At 51.2% G+C, this 16,676-nt stretch overlaps 2 protein-coding genes across 2 annotated transcripts; one reads left to right on the top strand and one right to left on the bottom strand.

Annotated features, from left to right (window-relative positions):
• Positions 1-265: 265 nt before the first annotated feature.
• Positions 266-2,429, bottom strand: LOC119108820 (acetylcholinesterase-like). The gene is made up of 3 exons (XM_037232367.1): positions 1,612-2,429; positions 1,219-1,514; positions 266-522 (listed from the first exon to the last, which is right to left on the bottom strand). Exons 1-3 carry the CDS (start codon positions 2,398-2,400, stop codon positions 318-320), a joined length of 1,290 nt encoding a protein of 429 aa, XP_037088262.1. The 5' UTR covers positions 2,401-2,429; the 3' UTR covers positions 266-317.
• An 11,415-nt stretch (positions 2,430-13,844) lies between these two features.
• Positions 13,845-14,198, top strand: LOC119108821 (uncharacterized protein C1orf131-like). Its single transcript, XM_037232368.1, has one exon. It carries the CDS (start codon positions 13,845-13,847, stop codon positions 14,196-14,198), a length of 354 nt encoding a protein of 117 aa, XP_037088263.1.
• Positions 14,199-16,676: the final 2,478 nt, after the last annotated feature.

The raw sequence follows: 16,676 nt of genomic DNA, 5'->3' as shown, positions 1-16,676 counted from the left end.
GCTACACCGCCACCCCAGGGACCGGTGAGGGTCAGAGACGTCGGCTACACCACCGTCCCAGGGACGGTTGAGGGTCAGAAGTCGGCTACACGCCCGCCCCAGGGACTGTGAGGGTCGACGTCGGCTACACCGTCGCCCTACAGACCGTGAGAATCAGACGTCGGTTCCTCACCACCCCAGGGACCAGTGAGGGTCAGACGTCGGCTACACCGCCGCCTACGGACCAGTGGGGGACAGACGTCAGCTACACCCGTCGCCCTGGTGACCCGAGCCACCACACCAGACGACCAGACCGAGCCACCAGAGCCACCAGACCGCTACGCGCTAAGACCGAAGGCCGTGCTGTTGAGTGGCGGCACGAGGTTGGACCACAGCGCGCACTGGCGGGCCCGCAGGCCGCGGCCGGTGGCGCGCGTGTTGGCCGCCAGCACCAGGTACCGCTGGCCGCTCGGCTCGTACAGGGGCCAGTCGGCCGAGGCGCCTCCGTCCAGGGCGCATTGGTCACCTGACTGGTTCGGGTCCCTGCCGGCGGAGTGGGTAAGGGGGCGGGTGAGAGTGCGCTCCGGCTCAGGGGAGAGGTGAGAGGGGGTCGACAGGGAGTGGTGCGGCAGCTGCAGATCCGCATGGTGCGCGCCACTGAATGCATCCAAACAGGGGCGCTCACAATGGGAGGCATGTCGGATGGCGGCTTAACTCCTCTTTTATTATTTTTTTACCTTAGATGGACCCTGATGGAAAGCCGAGATCTGCGCGGTGCGTTAGCACCCAGTTTCGGGCCCTTGAAGGAAATTCCTGGTTCACCCCTGCATTCAAGGGATCATTGCAACACTACAAAAGCTGCAGGCCGCTAACTCAGCGCGGGGAACCTAAGGACCTGCACGCGCATTGCACCACTTCATCGTGACCAGAGTCAGCTTGTGCGATGGGAACCTTGGGCGGTCGAAAACTGGAGCTTGTGTGTCGACAGAGGCAGCACTGCAGGGCGCTGGACAAGTGCATTAGTCCCCAAGCGTTTCGACTAAGCGATTTGATATCACAAAACACGGCAAGCTTCATGCGTGTGACGAACTAATTTCGCAGGCATTGTCCTGGTCAAGCGTATCAGTAGACCACCACAGGCAATGGAGCGCCTCCAACGCATCGTTGTTATTGAGTTTTAAGGGCGCGACAGCCGCCTGGGTTGCTTGCACACACCACCAGCACGTCCCAGTTCCTCACCCGGTCTTGGCGAAGTTAGTCCAGTAACCGATCATCCTTTTGGACAGCGTGACCTCCTCGCGGCTGAAGCTCCCGCCGGCGCGAAGCGGCACGCCGAACACGTACGCCACCTCGTCTCCGTGCAGCACGCCCGTCCACTGGGGCCAGAGCGAGCCGGGCGCGCGCTGGCGCAGCTGATAGACGAACACGGCGCCGCCCTCGCGCGCATACGCCGCCGCGAAATCGTTGACGCCGCAGGCGAACTGCTGGTCGCCGACCAGCTTGTCGAGGCCGTCGCGGAGTGTGGCCGGCGCGTACTGGCCGCGTCCAGTCGGTGTACTCGTGGCTGACGGCGAGCCGCGCCGGCTCGGAGAGCCGCGGCAGCAGGGCGGCCACGTGCCGCGTGAAGTCGGCCCGGCTCGGGCTCGGCACCACCGTCAGGTTGGCGTACTCGGCGAGGTAGTACAGCAGAAAGTAGTTGCCCTCCTCGGCGACGCTGCCGGCCAGGAGCTCGGCGCGCTTGAAGCGGCCGGCGGCGAGCGCCTCGGCCGGGTCCTCGGGGAGAAACTCGCCGTCCACCACCGGCACGAACGGGAACTCGCAGATGCCGGTGGTGAAGAACTCGGCGTTCACCAGGCGCTCGGCACTCGTCTGGCGGAGGCAGGCGAGCGCGCGCGCCGCCGGCGCACGCGGACAGTCGACCTCCTCGGCCAGCCGTAGCGCGCGGCGGCGCGCCTCCTCCGCGCTCAGCACCGCCCACGGGTTGGTGGCCGAGCCCGACTGCAGCACGGCGCGCCGGAAGAGCGGCGCCGACAGCGGCGACAGCAGGTGCATGCTGACGCTGACCGCGCCGGCCGAGTTGCCGAAGAGCGTGACACGCTCCGGGTCGCCGCCGAAGCGGGCGATGTTGCGCCGCACCCAGCGCAGCGCCAGCACCTGGTCCAGCAGACCGACGTTGCCCGGCGCCGCGTCCAGCTGCAGGAAGCCGAGCGAAGCGACGCGGTACTGGATCGCCACGACGATGACGCCGCCCTCCGCCGCCAGCACGCTCGGTTCGTAGACGTCCAGCGTGGCCGTGCCGCTGTAGAAGCCGCCGCCGTAGATCCAGACGAGCACAGGTGCCGGCCGCGAAGGCCGCGGTCTTGGCCGCGTCACGCTCAGGTACAGGCAATCCTCGCTGCGCGGTGTGTTGGCGTTCCACATGGTGGCGCCGTCGAAGTCGCCGAAGAACTCGTCGAGCACCTGCCAGCAGGAGTTGGGCTGGCGCTGCGCCGGCCGCACGCCCTCCCACGACGCGGCCCGGCACCGGCGGCCGGAAACGCAGCGGCCCGACTGGCGGCTGCGCGAATGGCACGCCCAGCCATGCGTCCACCAGGCGGCCGGAGCCGGCCGTCAGCGTCACGCCCTCCAGCAGGCCCTCGTGCGTCTCCACCAGCAGGTCGTCGCCCGGCTCGAGCTCCGCGTCGGTGCCGTACGGGTCCGAGTCGCCGCCGCCCTCGTATTCGGCGGCGGCCGCCGCCCACGACGCCAGCGCGAGTAGACACAGGCGCAGCAGAGCTGAAAATGGAAAATATCTGGGAAATATCTGGGAAATATCCGGGAAATATCCGTCTCCAGACGTCTGGACATGCACGATCCCAGCACGTGAGGACACGGATGGAGCTGATCTGGAGATGGGGACGGCATGGGTTTTAACGTCTGGACATACAGCGTACACGGAATGAAGGTACGGAAGTCGACCAGACACACACATTGGAATGGCCAGGGGGTCGCATTAGTAGCATTCCGCGACCCTGTAAAAAACCAACAATTATAACGATGACAGTGTTTGTGGTGTTGAGGGCTAGTCCTGAGTTATAGTTTCAAATCACTCGCCCATTCTTTCCTCTGATATTCAAGAAAGCAATACGCTATTATTCACAGCTCCTCAAGTTACAAAAGAAATTAGGCATCATCTGACATAACAAAGCTACCACTGTCTTAGGGACCCACCATTTTATAAAGCTCCACGTGTGATAGGTCTATAGCATGCACTCTTCAGAACCAAGCTCTCAGAAGATGACGCATTTGTTATATAATGAAAAAATGAGAGCTGAAAAATGATAAAAATATCGAAAAACAAACACGAAAAGGCATAAACATGTTTTCGACTAATCAAAGCCAACGATACGTACTGACAATAAAACCAGCGAACAACACCAATTTTACGGCATAACGCTCAGCGTTTGTTATCAACTCCTTTGATAACATTCTGCAGTGCACACGATGAGACACGGACAGTGTTGGGCGGAAGAGAGCTGGGCAGCAGCCGCTCAGAAAAGAAGACCAAGGAAGAGTGGGTCGTAGATTTTGATATCGGGATTTCAAGGTTCTTGACCACCGTCTGTCTCCCAGGCAAAATTTCCTATTCCAACGACACCACCAGCTGTGCTGTTGTCAACGCCTGGCTGCTGCGTCAGTCACACATACACAGGCACCATGCAGCGCTTGGCAGGAAGTTGAGTAAGCCCGAGGTGCATTTGAGTAGACTCGAGGGTTCTGGTGGCATCGTATACCGGCAGCTACAGCTGAACCCGAGCCGGTGCTACTGCTGGTGGCAAAACTGGTAATGCTGACACTTTGTCAGCGTGGTGTGACACGACATGACAATGTGACAATGTGATGTGACAAGGTGATACGGAAAGCTGCCACATTCGACGCATGGGCCGAACGCATCGAAAGCCGGCACTGGCGCTGGTACCAACGGGAGCTCTCCGTTTCCAGGTGGGCAGGCACGTCCACCCATGCATCTAGAGTTCTAGACTGATGCTGGTGCCAGTGCCGCAATGACGTCCTGAACAATTTGACTCTTACAGAGCGAACGATGTGACAGCGCGAGCCTGGAAAAAGCCTCCGCTCGACGGACATGACAGGAGTAGTCCGATTTATCCGGCAACTCATGCGATTCACTCGATTAATAGTCAACGGCTGGCCCTCTACAATGGCCATTGATGTGGTCGTGACTGCGCTCATGTAATGCCAGGGCACTGGAGCGAATGTTTTGGTGAAAGGAGCAGGGCCATTATCGTTCCCGCAACCTGTGATTGAGCGCACCCCGTCCTACTCGGGCCCCGTGTTTTGAAAGCGCGCGACGAACCCGCCCCTGTCGACACGCGTGACGGCTTCACCTCAAAGCGACGCAGTGGCGGCGAACGGGGATCGGATAAAAACACGAAATACAGCCGCGCCCCTCAGCTCACGTGACCTAGAGCGCTCGGGCGTGCCGAAAAACACAGATGTAGTAAAACACGAATGACCGTGTGGCACGGCGGTAAGGACAGGAAAAATCGCAGTGGCTTTGCACCGGTGTGGCAAGAAAGTTGCAATTATCTCATTTTGCGACGCAGTAAATTCATAAGTGCAACGAAAACGGCGTCTTGTCGTTTCCGGTTTTAGCTATGATTTTACATTGCCTTTTATCGTTCTACCATAATTGAGCGTCGTCCCGCCGTGCATCATGCAGTTTGCCAGTTTCCAGAGAATTGTGGGTTATCTGGCGTAACAACAGCTGACACCGTTTTAACGACCCACTACTTGTTGATACTGGTAGGGGGGGGGGTCAATTTTGAATATTTTCGAGGGAGCCTGAGCACCCCCCCCCCCTTCCCTCCCCAAATGTTGGCTCGGGCTCCTTAATGCTCTTTTGAGCCCCTCCCCCCCCCCCCCCAATGCGTTTGAGACAAAAAGGGAATGCTGGACCAAAGAAATGCAGTATATTTCTCTGAACTGTTGATGCTTTAAGTAGCTCAATACATCACTTTTGACATCATGTTCATTTTGTGCCAAAATAACGTCATGTTTTAGTGTTTGCACTCTGCCACCTGCCCCTAGGTTAGGCCGGTCTGCAAACGCTGGTAGCTTTTTATGATATGTGCAAAAAGACCAGAACAAACAAATGAGCTGCAACATGCGGCAGCTTTTTAAAGTGCAAGATAATCCAGACAAAAGGCCACTTACGTTTCCCTCCACAATGGCAAGTGTAGTTACCGCGCGAGCGTGATTGCGGTAGCATTTGACAGTCAATTCAATAGCATAACACGAGCAGCGACATTCGTAGTCAGAGATTCCACGTCTGTCAAATACTGACTACAAAATTCCCCCAGATAGCCCCTTGGGCGATCTAGGACGCGTAACAGCAGAACCTGCTGCAGATAGTCGGTTGACTAGTCTATCTTGTTGACGGTAATGCGCCCCATCTCAAGTCTGAAGGCGTCTGTCAGTTCTTGAAGGTTCGCTGGCTTGACCACGCGAACGTAAAATGTGTTTGTTTATTAACGTTGATCACCTTAACATGGATATAAAGGACTACATGTCGCGTACAAGGTACTAAAGCTGCTGCGTCCAGCGAACGCGGCCCCACTTTGTAGAGGAGCAATTGACAGAAGATATAAAGAATAAGACACGAGCCGGGCGAGTCCTCGATGGGGAAAATGAAAACCCCAACGAAATTGGGCAAATCCCCGACAGCGAATGTCATCAATTATTGATATTTCCAGGCGTGAAACGCAACCTGAATGAGTCTTCATGGTGTCGAAAACACTGCGACGGCTCATGACAACAGCGTCATGGTTGCAAATGAACAAGTTGTTCGGATTATCGTTCTGCTCTGCTGTCTGAGTATGCGCATCACGTTCAGAAAAATCGAGTCTCCAGCCGCCGTCAGATGTTATTGAGCATTATGTTGCGCGTGCGCAGCAAAGAAGGACGGTAGTCCGAACAATGATTTCATTTGCAATGCTTATGCTTTGTTCCTATTGCCCCGTTTTCACGGCAAGGTTGGATTACAACTGGGAATTCCCTCGGGAGCGTAATAGGGATTACCAGAGGCGTTTCCGTAACCATGCACAGGGAAATCTGGATTACATTCGGGACTTCCAATGCCGGATTTTTTCCGGAAATCTGGGATTTGCCGCCAGTTATGGCGCGATTCTGACATTTCCGTTCATGGTGTGGTGAAACACTTTTCTTGTTGGTCCGCCGACAGAATGCGCCGTTGCGCGATGGTGCCGTTGTGCATGAGATTTGGGAGCGTTGTGGTGTCAATTCAACATCTTTCATCAACAAGAAGCTGATGGATAAGAAATTGAGTTCAGTGGTAGCCACGCCTTGCATCATGAAGCGGATGCTGCTCTTCGAGTCGCCACACTGGTTTACTCTGTCGGGTTCTCTAAAGCCGTCATGGCTATTGAGCTCGGACGGCAGAATCCTATCCCACATCTTTATCCATTCGTTCTAACGTGGTGTCTTCCGACGTATCACCCATGTTCTTCATATGGTTAAGCTTGTCGCTTCCATGGCATGCATTTATCTCCTACTTGCTTTCTCAAGCATATCTTGACCTTCTAATAGTTCAATGATCGGTTTCTAAGCCGATTATCCGTCGGTGCCCTTCCGGTCGCTGCTGGCTGGTCCATCTCAGAAGTCGAAACACCTCGAGTCTCTGGACAGTCCGGTTCGGTTCTGACAGGCTCTGTCTGCTGCTACATCTCCCTGGACGTTTCAAGGCCCTCGTGCCAATCTCGGTGCACGATGTCTTAATGGGTTCTGTCATGAACATTAAGGAATGAAATAGACTAACGATCTCCTTAAGCTGTATCGTCAGTCGCTTGGACGGACCATACGCTGCTGCGAGGATCCGAGTTGTCTTCGGGTTATCCTCCGCAGCCGCTGCCCCCCCCCCCCCCGCCCCTTGTTCTGTCTTGGTAACTGTAACTTGGCTCATTGCTAGTTTTATATTACTTTGTTTTGTATCATCAGTATTTTTAAGTTAGTTAGTTGTCATTACTTATGAAATATTATCATAGAAAGTGATACTGATACCTGAATGATACCTAGCACACTTACTAATTTTCATCATAATATATACATGGGTTTTAATTTTTTATCATGCTACCTTCATTGCTTCGGTATAACATAAGACATTACAAGTAATGATGCTTACATATTCCGTCCAGGTCAACCTGAGCACTGCAATAGTCCCTGGTTTTTCGGTATCCTGCCCCTTTGATGACGACTTCGCACCAAGAGCGTCCAGGCTCCCCGGATACAATTTAATTACATTCATTTACCTTGGCAAGAAAGACCCTTAGCTCCTGGTTTGTCCAGTTATGAGAGTGGAGTTCTTCAGCTAAGTTGTCGACCTTCACTGTACCAGGAGGTGCTGGAAAACGGCGTTATGGACAATGCCTTGTCATTTCACTGGCTGCTGGCGGTCTGTTGAATTCCATTTGAACTTATTATCCTATGTGAAGATTTTGGTATACTGGATCTTCCATGTACATTTGGTCGCTTCAGGCTTCCAACTAGCGTGGGTGTTCTTTAACCGTTTGTGGGCCTCTGCAATTTTTGAGTAGATAGCTTACGTGGTCCACACACCACTCAGTACGCCCTATTTGTATTGGTGACACGATAACTCTTTGGAAATATTTGCCTCATGCAATGCGTGCGTACCTGTCTACGCTCACAAGGCTTTTGTTTGTGTTTTTTCCGCATAGTAAAGCGAGTTTTGCTTACAACAAGTATCCGCTTTCGTCGATATGGTAATTTCATCCACTTTTACTTACCAGACTATCTTAATACCAGACTGTTTACCACCAAACATTACAGCTATCCAGAGCTATGAATGCGCATCTCATCAGCCACGAGTTACACGTCGCTACATTTTATGCAGTAAACTGCTAGAAAAGCGTCTCGTCACCAGCCATCAGCGGACGGCTCCGGCTCCGAGTGCCGCCACCGTCCGGCTGTGGGCGGCGCCGACCGCCGGCGCCGTGCTCACCTGCGCGACCGGACATGGTCGGTGCGGAGCTGACCTGACCTGGACACGCGTGGGTCCGTGCGCCCCACCCGCCGCCGAGCCACCTCTGCCACGGACAGGGCCGGGAGGCGGCTGCCGCCCTGCTGGGCACCCCGCTCCTCGCAGCCGGTCCCGTGGCTGGCCTTGGCTGCCGCATCGGTGGGCGGGCGTCGCTATCGGGGCTTCACGCTCCAGCGCGGGGGCTTCCACCCACATCGCGCTGGCGCGGGATGCGGCCCACCGCGCGGTCGACGGCTCGGCCAGGCCGCGTCAGCGCCGCGCCAGGGGGTGGTGGGGCGCCGCGCGAGCACGCACGCGTGCGTCCCCTCTGGTCAGATGATCAAGGCTAACTTATCGTGAATTGGCAGACTCCAAGCGGAACACGGAGCGAGCTCGGTGAAAACCATCGTGCGGATTTCCGGACGACTTCCTCCGTATGCCCGGGCTCGTGAGCATTGCTTGGACCTTCCCCAAGAATCACGACTTAATTTCGATAAACAATGTGTGGTTCAAACACACACAACACCGTTTTGACATCCCCATATGCATGTCTGACGGTTTTTGTTTTGTTTATTTGTTTGTTGTTGTTTTTTATCTGCATAGTGTCATAGAGGTTCCAACACGTAATCGGTAACAGGCACGGTAATCAACACAGGTGTGTTTCGTGTCCAACTGTTAAAGCTGCGAGAGGGGCGGGGTGGGGGTGGGGTGGGGGGTGTCACACGTTCGGACACAGCAGGCACAAAATGCCCGGCTGGTGCGCATTACGTGGGATGCCACGCACTACTTAATGAGGATGAAAAAACTTAACCCGGCTTAATTTGCCGGATGACGATAGCGCACGAACATATTTTCACACGAACATGTTGTCACACTAGTACACATGTAAGCAATAGACTGTAGTCGATCAAACGTCCAGCCGGTGTTTCCTTCACTTCGCGGGACAAACAAAGGGTGTACAGTGCCCTCGACGAACTGCAGTGGTGACTGTCCCCCGGTAGCGTAGTCCCACGACAAAACAGGTTACTGATCTCGTGGCTGGTATTTTCGGAGTACGGATCCAGTACGAGTCGCATGGTTATGTTCGCTTTTATAAAGGTTCTTTGAGAGTATTGGGGGCAAGCCCCAGTGTTGGGCTGTCCCCTCCCCTACCACGCCTATATTTGCCTAAATCTAAGCTACAAGGAGCTAAGTTAAGCTACAAGGAACGGGGCTCCCTATCCCCATCAAATCCTTCAAGTAAAGATAAGCTAAATTTTGTGGGGACTCGCGATTTGGTAAGAGAGAAAAAATAATAATGACACAGTACACAATAACTTACGTAAAACGCACCCAAAAGAGTTCAATGTTGTAAGTCGCTAACCTCACAATAAATGGCTGTGCGTCATTGGGGCTTTACGACACCTATATGAGACCATATGTCGGCGGTTGCCCTCTCTATCCTGGCCGAAAGGGCGTCACCGCGGGAACCAAGCCCACAGTGAATGGCTACACGCAAAAGCAATAACTTGCACACATAGGCTAACTCGTAAATGCCACTCGAGTGACACGACATGGCGCGAATATTGAAATGTTGGTAGTAGTAGTAGGAAGCGCGGCGAACTATTACATGCAGCCCCCGCCTCCCAGTTGACACAATGCGGAGGGTTCCTCGTTCACTACCGCGACCTGTTGACTGGCACAGCCTCAGTATCTCATTGTGAGTAAAGACGGTTGCATCATCATTGATCACGTCTTCCGGCACTGCCCGGAGGGCAATGCTCAACGCAAGAGGCATTTTGATATTCGAGGGTCCCGCTCCTGTCCATGTTCAGTAAATGCGCTCCTGGCCGACTTTAGGCTTATTGTCAACACGGGACCCATTGTTGGACAATGTGAGCCACTGATCAGCACAGGCATGACCAATGCACGATCTTGCGGATTGACAGTTGCAGGCCCGGTCCTGCCCGACTTAGGAAACAGGCCCCAGGGCCAACCAAGACCGGTGCGGGACCGAGAGCTCGGTCCTACTGGCTGAGATCCCTCCACCTCCGGCCTGCCTTTCGAACCATCTGATCTGACCCTTGATCATCGTTTCCCCGCGGCCCAAAGGAATCCTTGGGACCCGCTGTACCTAAAATCCTAAGGTAGGTCACGTGCTGCTGTCCCATGGATAGTGGTGCCTTTGGTTCCACGTGAAATTAAAAAAATGGGCAATATTTGCTGCCCTCTAGAGTTTGACGCCACTTGACATTGAAGGGTTGAGAGGCTTTCGTGGGGCCTCCCTATAAGTGGGTGCCTCTTAAAAAGGTAGGTCGCGATGGCCGAGATGAAGGCATCGAGTATTTCTTCCCCGAGAGGTCTGACTTAGGATTCCATCAGGTGGAAGGCACAAAAGTTGTGTTGCCGCTGATTTTGCGCCCCTTGAAAATAAAGATGCTGGGGTCCTTTAAATGACCCATTTTGATATGGCACCTTTAAAAATAAAGGCTATGGTGCCTTAAAAAACGTTTTGGTAACCCAGTGTCGAATAGGTCGATCCCGTATTTCGCCAATAGGGAAGTATAAACATTAGGTACTCTTGAAATTTGCTGCCTTTTGAAGACGTATGTTTGGGGACCCATTGTGCTGCCCCCTGAAATTGGGCACCAGCTTCAATAATGTTTATGGTACTGCACAATTAAGGTTTTGTGATGCCTGTTTTGCGGATGGGGTCGACCCAGAATTTGGTCAGGATGGAAAGCATGGAAGTCGTGGTTCCCTTTACAATGAAGGGTTCGGGACCCATTCGAAAGCCACTTGAACTTGCTGCCTAAAGTGAATACATGTTTTGGCGCTGTGAAACGAACGTTTTGACGTCGCTTCACTGAATGGGCCGAGTCATGATATCGTCGATGGAGCGTCACGGGTTTCTTAATTTTCCTCGAGATCTGTTTGTCTATAACAAATGATGGTTTGGGGCCCTTTCAGATGCCCCCCTAGCGTTACTTGTTTCTGAAAGATACAGGTTATGACTCCCAAAAATGAAAATAAATCAAATTGGTGCCACTCCGCCGAATATCAAGGAACGGGCGGAGCAGGAACTTGGTGGAAGCAAAACGCAACTCCTTCAAAAACTCCTCTTGCAAATATAAGCCGTGGTGCCTCGAATAAAGGTTTTGGTGCACCTCGCCCAGGGAAGTGTTCGAGAATTTGGTTCGTGGTGTGAGAGGCCACGATATGTTGTGTCTCCTGAGAATGAAGGTTTGCGGTCTTTCTGGTGCTTTCTAAAGCGGAGCGGGAAAAATTCGAGAAGATATGTGTCTCGGAAATAGAATGGACAAGGTTCATGGGGTTTTCTCTGGAAGCCTGGCTACCATGACGTTCTAATGGTTTAAACACATTACTGCCTTAAATGGACACCAGGGACGTACTGCATAGAGCAAGTATCCAAGTTCTCAGTGATTGCGTAATGCTAGGGCACTTTGGATACTATTCTGATTATTATCTGTTTTTTATATAAATTTATTACTATTCTGATTATTATACTATTCTGATTATATATTCTAAAGGTTCAGCATTGCTTGACCTTATCTGACCCGTAGGTCGTGACCTAAGAACCTAAAAATTTTGATGCCAGTGTGTTTGCCATACGGGCCAACACGCTCTTTAAATTTGGTGTAGTATGGCTCACTCATTTTATGAGGTCTCAGCGAGCCGAGGTAAACCTATGCACCTGAGCGAAGCGCGTTAAAATCGGCCACCGGGTGCGTGTTTAACGCTCCGCATTTTGTTAGGTGGGGATGCTATGGCATCCTCGGGCACCTGATACTGAAACTTTGAATATGCAGCTTAAAACAATCTTCGTGGATAAAACGAAAAAGAGTTTTGAATCTGAATTCGGTGGGGCCCTCGGCATAACGAAGGAAAGCTATATATGGAAGTAAACTATTGCGACATATTTGGCGCTTTAGTGATGTTTCAAATTTACGTAGCGTGCCAATTCCAGCGCTCTATAACAGCTGACGGTGTTTTGTTACAAGTGTCGACTAATAGGTGGTATTCATCGCCGTAGGCTGTTCACGGGAAAACGCTCCCACTGTTCGTGATTTTCTCATTGCGTGTTGACTTGTTGAGTCACTGAACAAATGGCCAAGAAGAAGAAGAAAGGTATTTCATTTTTATTGGGTCGTTTTCTGCCGCGTTATGACACGTGATAAGTCATCCATCCGAAATACTGAAATCATTGATGAGGTATTCGTTTTCATGTGTGTCCTGTTTTTATGAAAACAGATTGCCTCTCCTCCGGAAGGTACAGAATTGAGTACAGAACCATGTCATCAATGAAGTTGCATATTCTTGGGATGCATCACACTTCACAGATGATTCTGTGATAAAACAGGAGAATGCAGACAGCAGTATTGTCATGTCAGTGTTTATTTAAAGTTTTTGGTCTGATGTGTTGCTATGTTCAAATCTACATTTTCCAGCCATTTGCCAGCAGTGTTATTGGAAAGGCTTGTATTTGACATCTAGGCACCATTTATTGTTTCATGTTGACTGCAGATAAATTGATATGCACTGAGTCAATGCAATACATTCCAAGAGCAAAAAACTGAATCAAAGGTTATTATCTTTGTACTCAAAATTGTAGCATGATTGACATTCTTCAGTATTGTTACATCAGGCTCAAGATTAAGCAGGGCTCAGATGCTTTTCTAGGCATTTTGTTCCATGCGCCGCCATGGTGCAGTGTCCTAAATTTTACCATATATCTGTGTGCTGGTTTGATTCTCCTTGCAGTGTAATAATAACCATACCTATGTTCTGCATGGGGCTTGTAAATAAGTGCAAATCTGAACTGTGCATTTAGCTTGAGAAGTTGACAAAATCTTCAGGTTTGACATGCTTTATGTCTGAAGACTATAATCTGTGGGACTTGATAGCAATAAGCAGTAAGTAATTAATTTCAGGGCAAATATCAACTGCATTGTCTACTTGTGCCAAGCATAAGCTTGAGTTCTAGTAGTTCAAACAGTAAAAGTTTTAACAAAATTGGAACAATGGACAGCATGATGCTCACTCATCACCCGTGCCAATCTGGACCCAAATGAGAAGTTGGTAATTTGACGGAGTGCACGTTCAAAGTCGAGAGCAGTTAAGTTGGCAACACAGGAAAGTTTTATGTTGGCAACGGCTATAAATGAAGCTGTGCTGTAGGTTGGCAGTGATGAGGAATATAGACACACCTATTGAAGATAAACATATGCATTGACATAGGGTACAAAGTGAAGGTCGCTGCTATGTCACAATGCTTGCAAGGTACATAAATTGTATCAATCACCTCGTCTCAAAGCTGTTGAAGGCTCAGAGCCCATCCAGACCCCAATGAGCCTCATTGACCCTGCTAAAACCCATGCCAGGTCATGGTTTAGTTAATGAATTGTGAAGTCATGGTTTGGATAGTTTAGGATGTGTTGTTTGTGTTCGAGAATGATATGAATGCAAACATTAGAATTGGCATTCAAGCATGGCATGGTGGAGCAGCAAACACTCATGCAAACAAGGTGTTAAACGCATGATACAAAATCCTGCATGTTGGTGTTGGTGTTTCCTCTTGCTCGCCTTGACTCAGATCTGCCCTGGCGCCAGTGGCACTCATGTGTTGTCTCATACCAACCCCATTTCCTTTCCAGCGCCGTGTGGTGGAGACAATGAGCCACGCTGCGGCGACGGCGCACAGCTCTTCCACGCCTGTCCATTTACCTCCTACAGCCGGCAGCGGGCGCCGACCGCACCGGCCGCCGACGCGCCGGCCACGCCCGCCGTCGCCGACGATGGCGCAGATTGCGACATGCGCGCGGCGCGCCACGAGGTGTTCCAGCTAGGCCTGGAGGGCATGTCGCGCGAGCGGCGCCGCGACGCCCGCCTGCAGCTGCTGGTGCGGCTAGGCGCCAAACCGCCACCGCGCACCGCCACCAACTACCGCCAGCTGATGGAGGCGGCCAAGGAGCGGCGCGCCGCCGAGCGGGAGGAACGCGAGAAGCTCAAAAAGAGCGGTCTCGCGCTGCCTAGCGTCGAGATGCTCAAGGACCTGAAGAAGTTCAAGAAGCCGCGTGATAAGAACCGCGTGCGCGGCTTCGATGGCCAGCCGGGACGCTTCAAGAAGGGTGTGCAGATCGTACCGAGGCGCGTGCGCAAGAGCTGAGGGTGGTATTGGTCTCAGAAAAGGGTGGTATGTGTTTTTGTTCGTGATGGGCAGGATGCTGGCCTCATATTTTTTTGCTGGTCTTGTGAAGTGCCGCCCGCACGGTGGGCCCATCAGGGGCAGTGACAAGCAGCATTCTTTGTCCTGTGCTTTGGAGCTGTTTCTGTGGGAATCGAGCACCTCATTAAGAACCAAATATATGTGGTATAAAATAATCGTGCTTATGCACATTCCACTTGTCAATGCACTGCACGTTTTTGACAGGTCTTTCGGTTGGTGCAGCCTCTGATGAAAGAAGGTGTCCATCAATCAGTCGATCGGATCAGACCCAGCGCTGAATGGACCAGCTTAGGTGTCGGATGCGTGAAACCGAAATTGCGTGGACGACACGTATTTTTAAAAAAACTTTAAGTTTGGCGAGAAACAGCAGCCGAACGCATTGCGTCGTCAGCTCCGTAAACAAATGCGGTTTCTACACTCGTCCAGCACCCGTAGAAAGTGCTCGCCACGTCATGGTGGCGACACCCTTGTGTGGTCGGCGCGAACCCAGCGCCACAGTGCGGATGCCTGACGTTCCGGTGTGGCCTGTGGGTCCGACCACCGATTGCTTTGTGGGTTGATGGCAGCTGAGCGAAAAGACGCACGTTAGCCGATCGAACACTTCCAAGTCTTCGGCCGCGCCTGACAGGAGTTCAACAAGCGTCCCACATTAACCCACTCTCGGTATGACGGTGTGGAGTTGTGAATAACGCCTGTCATTCGCGCGAGTTGTCGGCGCCTTGACCAGTGTCTTATGGGGCAGTTGGGTAATTACGCATACACTGGATGCGTTTATCACTATATATCTGTTTTTTAAGTCGTCAAAAAGCACTCGTATCACCAGTGTTGTGCTACCATAAATCAGCCCACCGCCAATCGCCAATGAATACGTTTTATCCGCGTCACTAACCGATGACAGACAGTCATTCTTGGAGCATGATATGATGAAAGTGAACTACAGATATAATGTCCCCTGAAATGCATTACGTCTTTGGGGAACGTGATATTTGGCGCTGAAGGATGAGAGAAATATTTTAGGGCAGTACTTTTGTATTCCGATTATATTATTGTTTGAGGCGGCAACGCTGTCAGCGCCCTTTCCGGTTGGTGGTACCTGTAAACAGCAACCATGGTGGGTGCGCTGAAATGTTTTGTGCAAACTTTGTGCTAAGCCGCATTTCTTTCTCACTTTGAAAAATATACTTGTATTTTTGATTTCCTCACGCATTTTCAGAGCAGAGTGAGATGAAAGGTGTGAACGAGAGGCATTCTGATGAACCGTAAATGTCGCGTCGCGTCGATTTGAAGGTTTCAGTAGGCTAGGCTTGTATTTTCCCCATTTCCTCCTTCCTCCGCTTATTGGGCAATCGATATTGCTAGCAGTTGGGTCACTTGCATTTCCTTTTCGGGATGCACTGATCTGGGATGTGTGTTGTGCCACAGACATGGAATACAATGTTGTGGAACATGTATGATGTACTTGTCTATCAGGATTCAGCTTTTGTATTCTTCATTTGAGGGGCACTTTCTATTGGAATCAGTAGACAGGAGTGATAAAAAATTCTTATTGTATCTCCTGGAAGATGTCAGTCCATCCAGGTGTGGAGTAGGATGCTCAATTAGTCCTGCCTGTAAGTATCTGCCAGGATAAATGTCAAACAGCAGTTTGTGATCACATGATTGATGTTTGAGATTGAGGTCATGTATGGTTTGGGAGCTCAGACATTATGCTGTGTTTTATATTCTATTCTTCATAAGTAGATGTGGCACTGCACATTTTCAAGTAATGTAGAACTGGCATCCATCCCCATACTTAGGAAGTAGAGATAATCTGATGTCATTAAAAGAAATAAAAGATGTAAGTGTAGATGTTTTCTTTATCTCTAGATGCACAGCAAAATTCACTTCTACCCCATCACTGTTTAGCTGTGAGCTACAGGTGGTGCAAACAGCTATGTTCAGAAAGGATGCATTGCTGGGCTTTGAGTTCACTCCTTGTTTTCTGCTTAGTGGTGGGTTGTATGTTTTGGATATAAGTTGCAAGTTTTGGAAATATCCAATGATATACCAAATAATTAAAAAAGTATAATTGTGAATGCTGCACTGAGCATATAGTTTCAATATTATTGTCATAATATTTTTGACCAGTTTTTGATAGCCTGGTCATGATCATGTGACAATAGAGTATTGCAACCCATCCAGTGGCTTGCTGTATAAACTGCATCAGGTAGATTGGGGATCAGTGGCTGAACAAAAGATAACTGGAATAATATCCATGAACTGTTGGTGCACTGCCATGTTATGACATGCCAGTATGCTAAACAGTGTCTTAGCAATTGTTCCATGTACAACCTCAGCAGTCATCTATATACCACCAGCAAATTGTGCACTGGTAGTTATGGTACCTTTGAACTGGGGTCTAAGAAGTGTTATTTGTGC

The sequence above is a fragment of the Pollicipes pollicipes genome, unplaced genomic scaffold (assembly GCF_011947565.3).
Source record: "Pollicipes pollicipes isolate AB1234 unplaced genomic scaffold, Ppol_2.1 Scaffold_6710;HRSCAF=7953_pilon_pilon_pilon, whole genome shotgun sequence".
In the NCBI taxonomy this organism is placed as follows: Eukaryota; Metazoa; Arthropoda; class Thecostraca; order Pollicipedomorpha; family Pollicipedidae; genus Pollicipes; species Pollicipes pollicipes.
The sequence above is the reverse complement of the archived record's forward strand: the minus strand, read 5'-3'. Positions and strand labels throughout refer to the sequence as shown.

What these genes read in the sequence shown, in the direction of transcription:
- LOC119108820 (XM_037232367.1), bottom strand. Translation starts at nt 2,400, where the DNA reads ATGTGGAACGCCAACACACCGCGCAGCGAGGATTGCCTGTACCTGAGC. An exon ending in TGGTGCCGAGCCCGAGCCGG is followed by an intron (nt 1,515 to 1,611) that starts GCCGACTTCACG and finishes GGACGCGGCCAG; the next exon opens with TACGCGCCGGCCACACTCCG. An exon ending in ACTAACTTCGCCAAGACCGG is followed by an intron (nt 523 to 1,218) that starts GTGAGGAACTGG and finishes CTCCGCCGGCAG; the next exon opens with GGACCCGAACCAGTCAGGTG.
- LOC119108821 (XM_037232368.1), top strand. Translation starts at nt 13,845, where the DNA reads ATGCGCGCGGCGCGCCACGAGGTGTTCCAGCTAGGCCTGGAGGGCATG.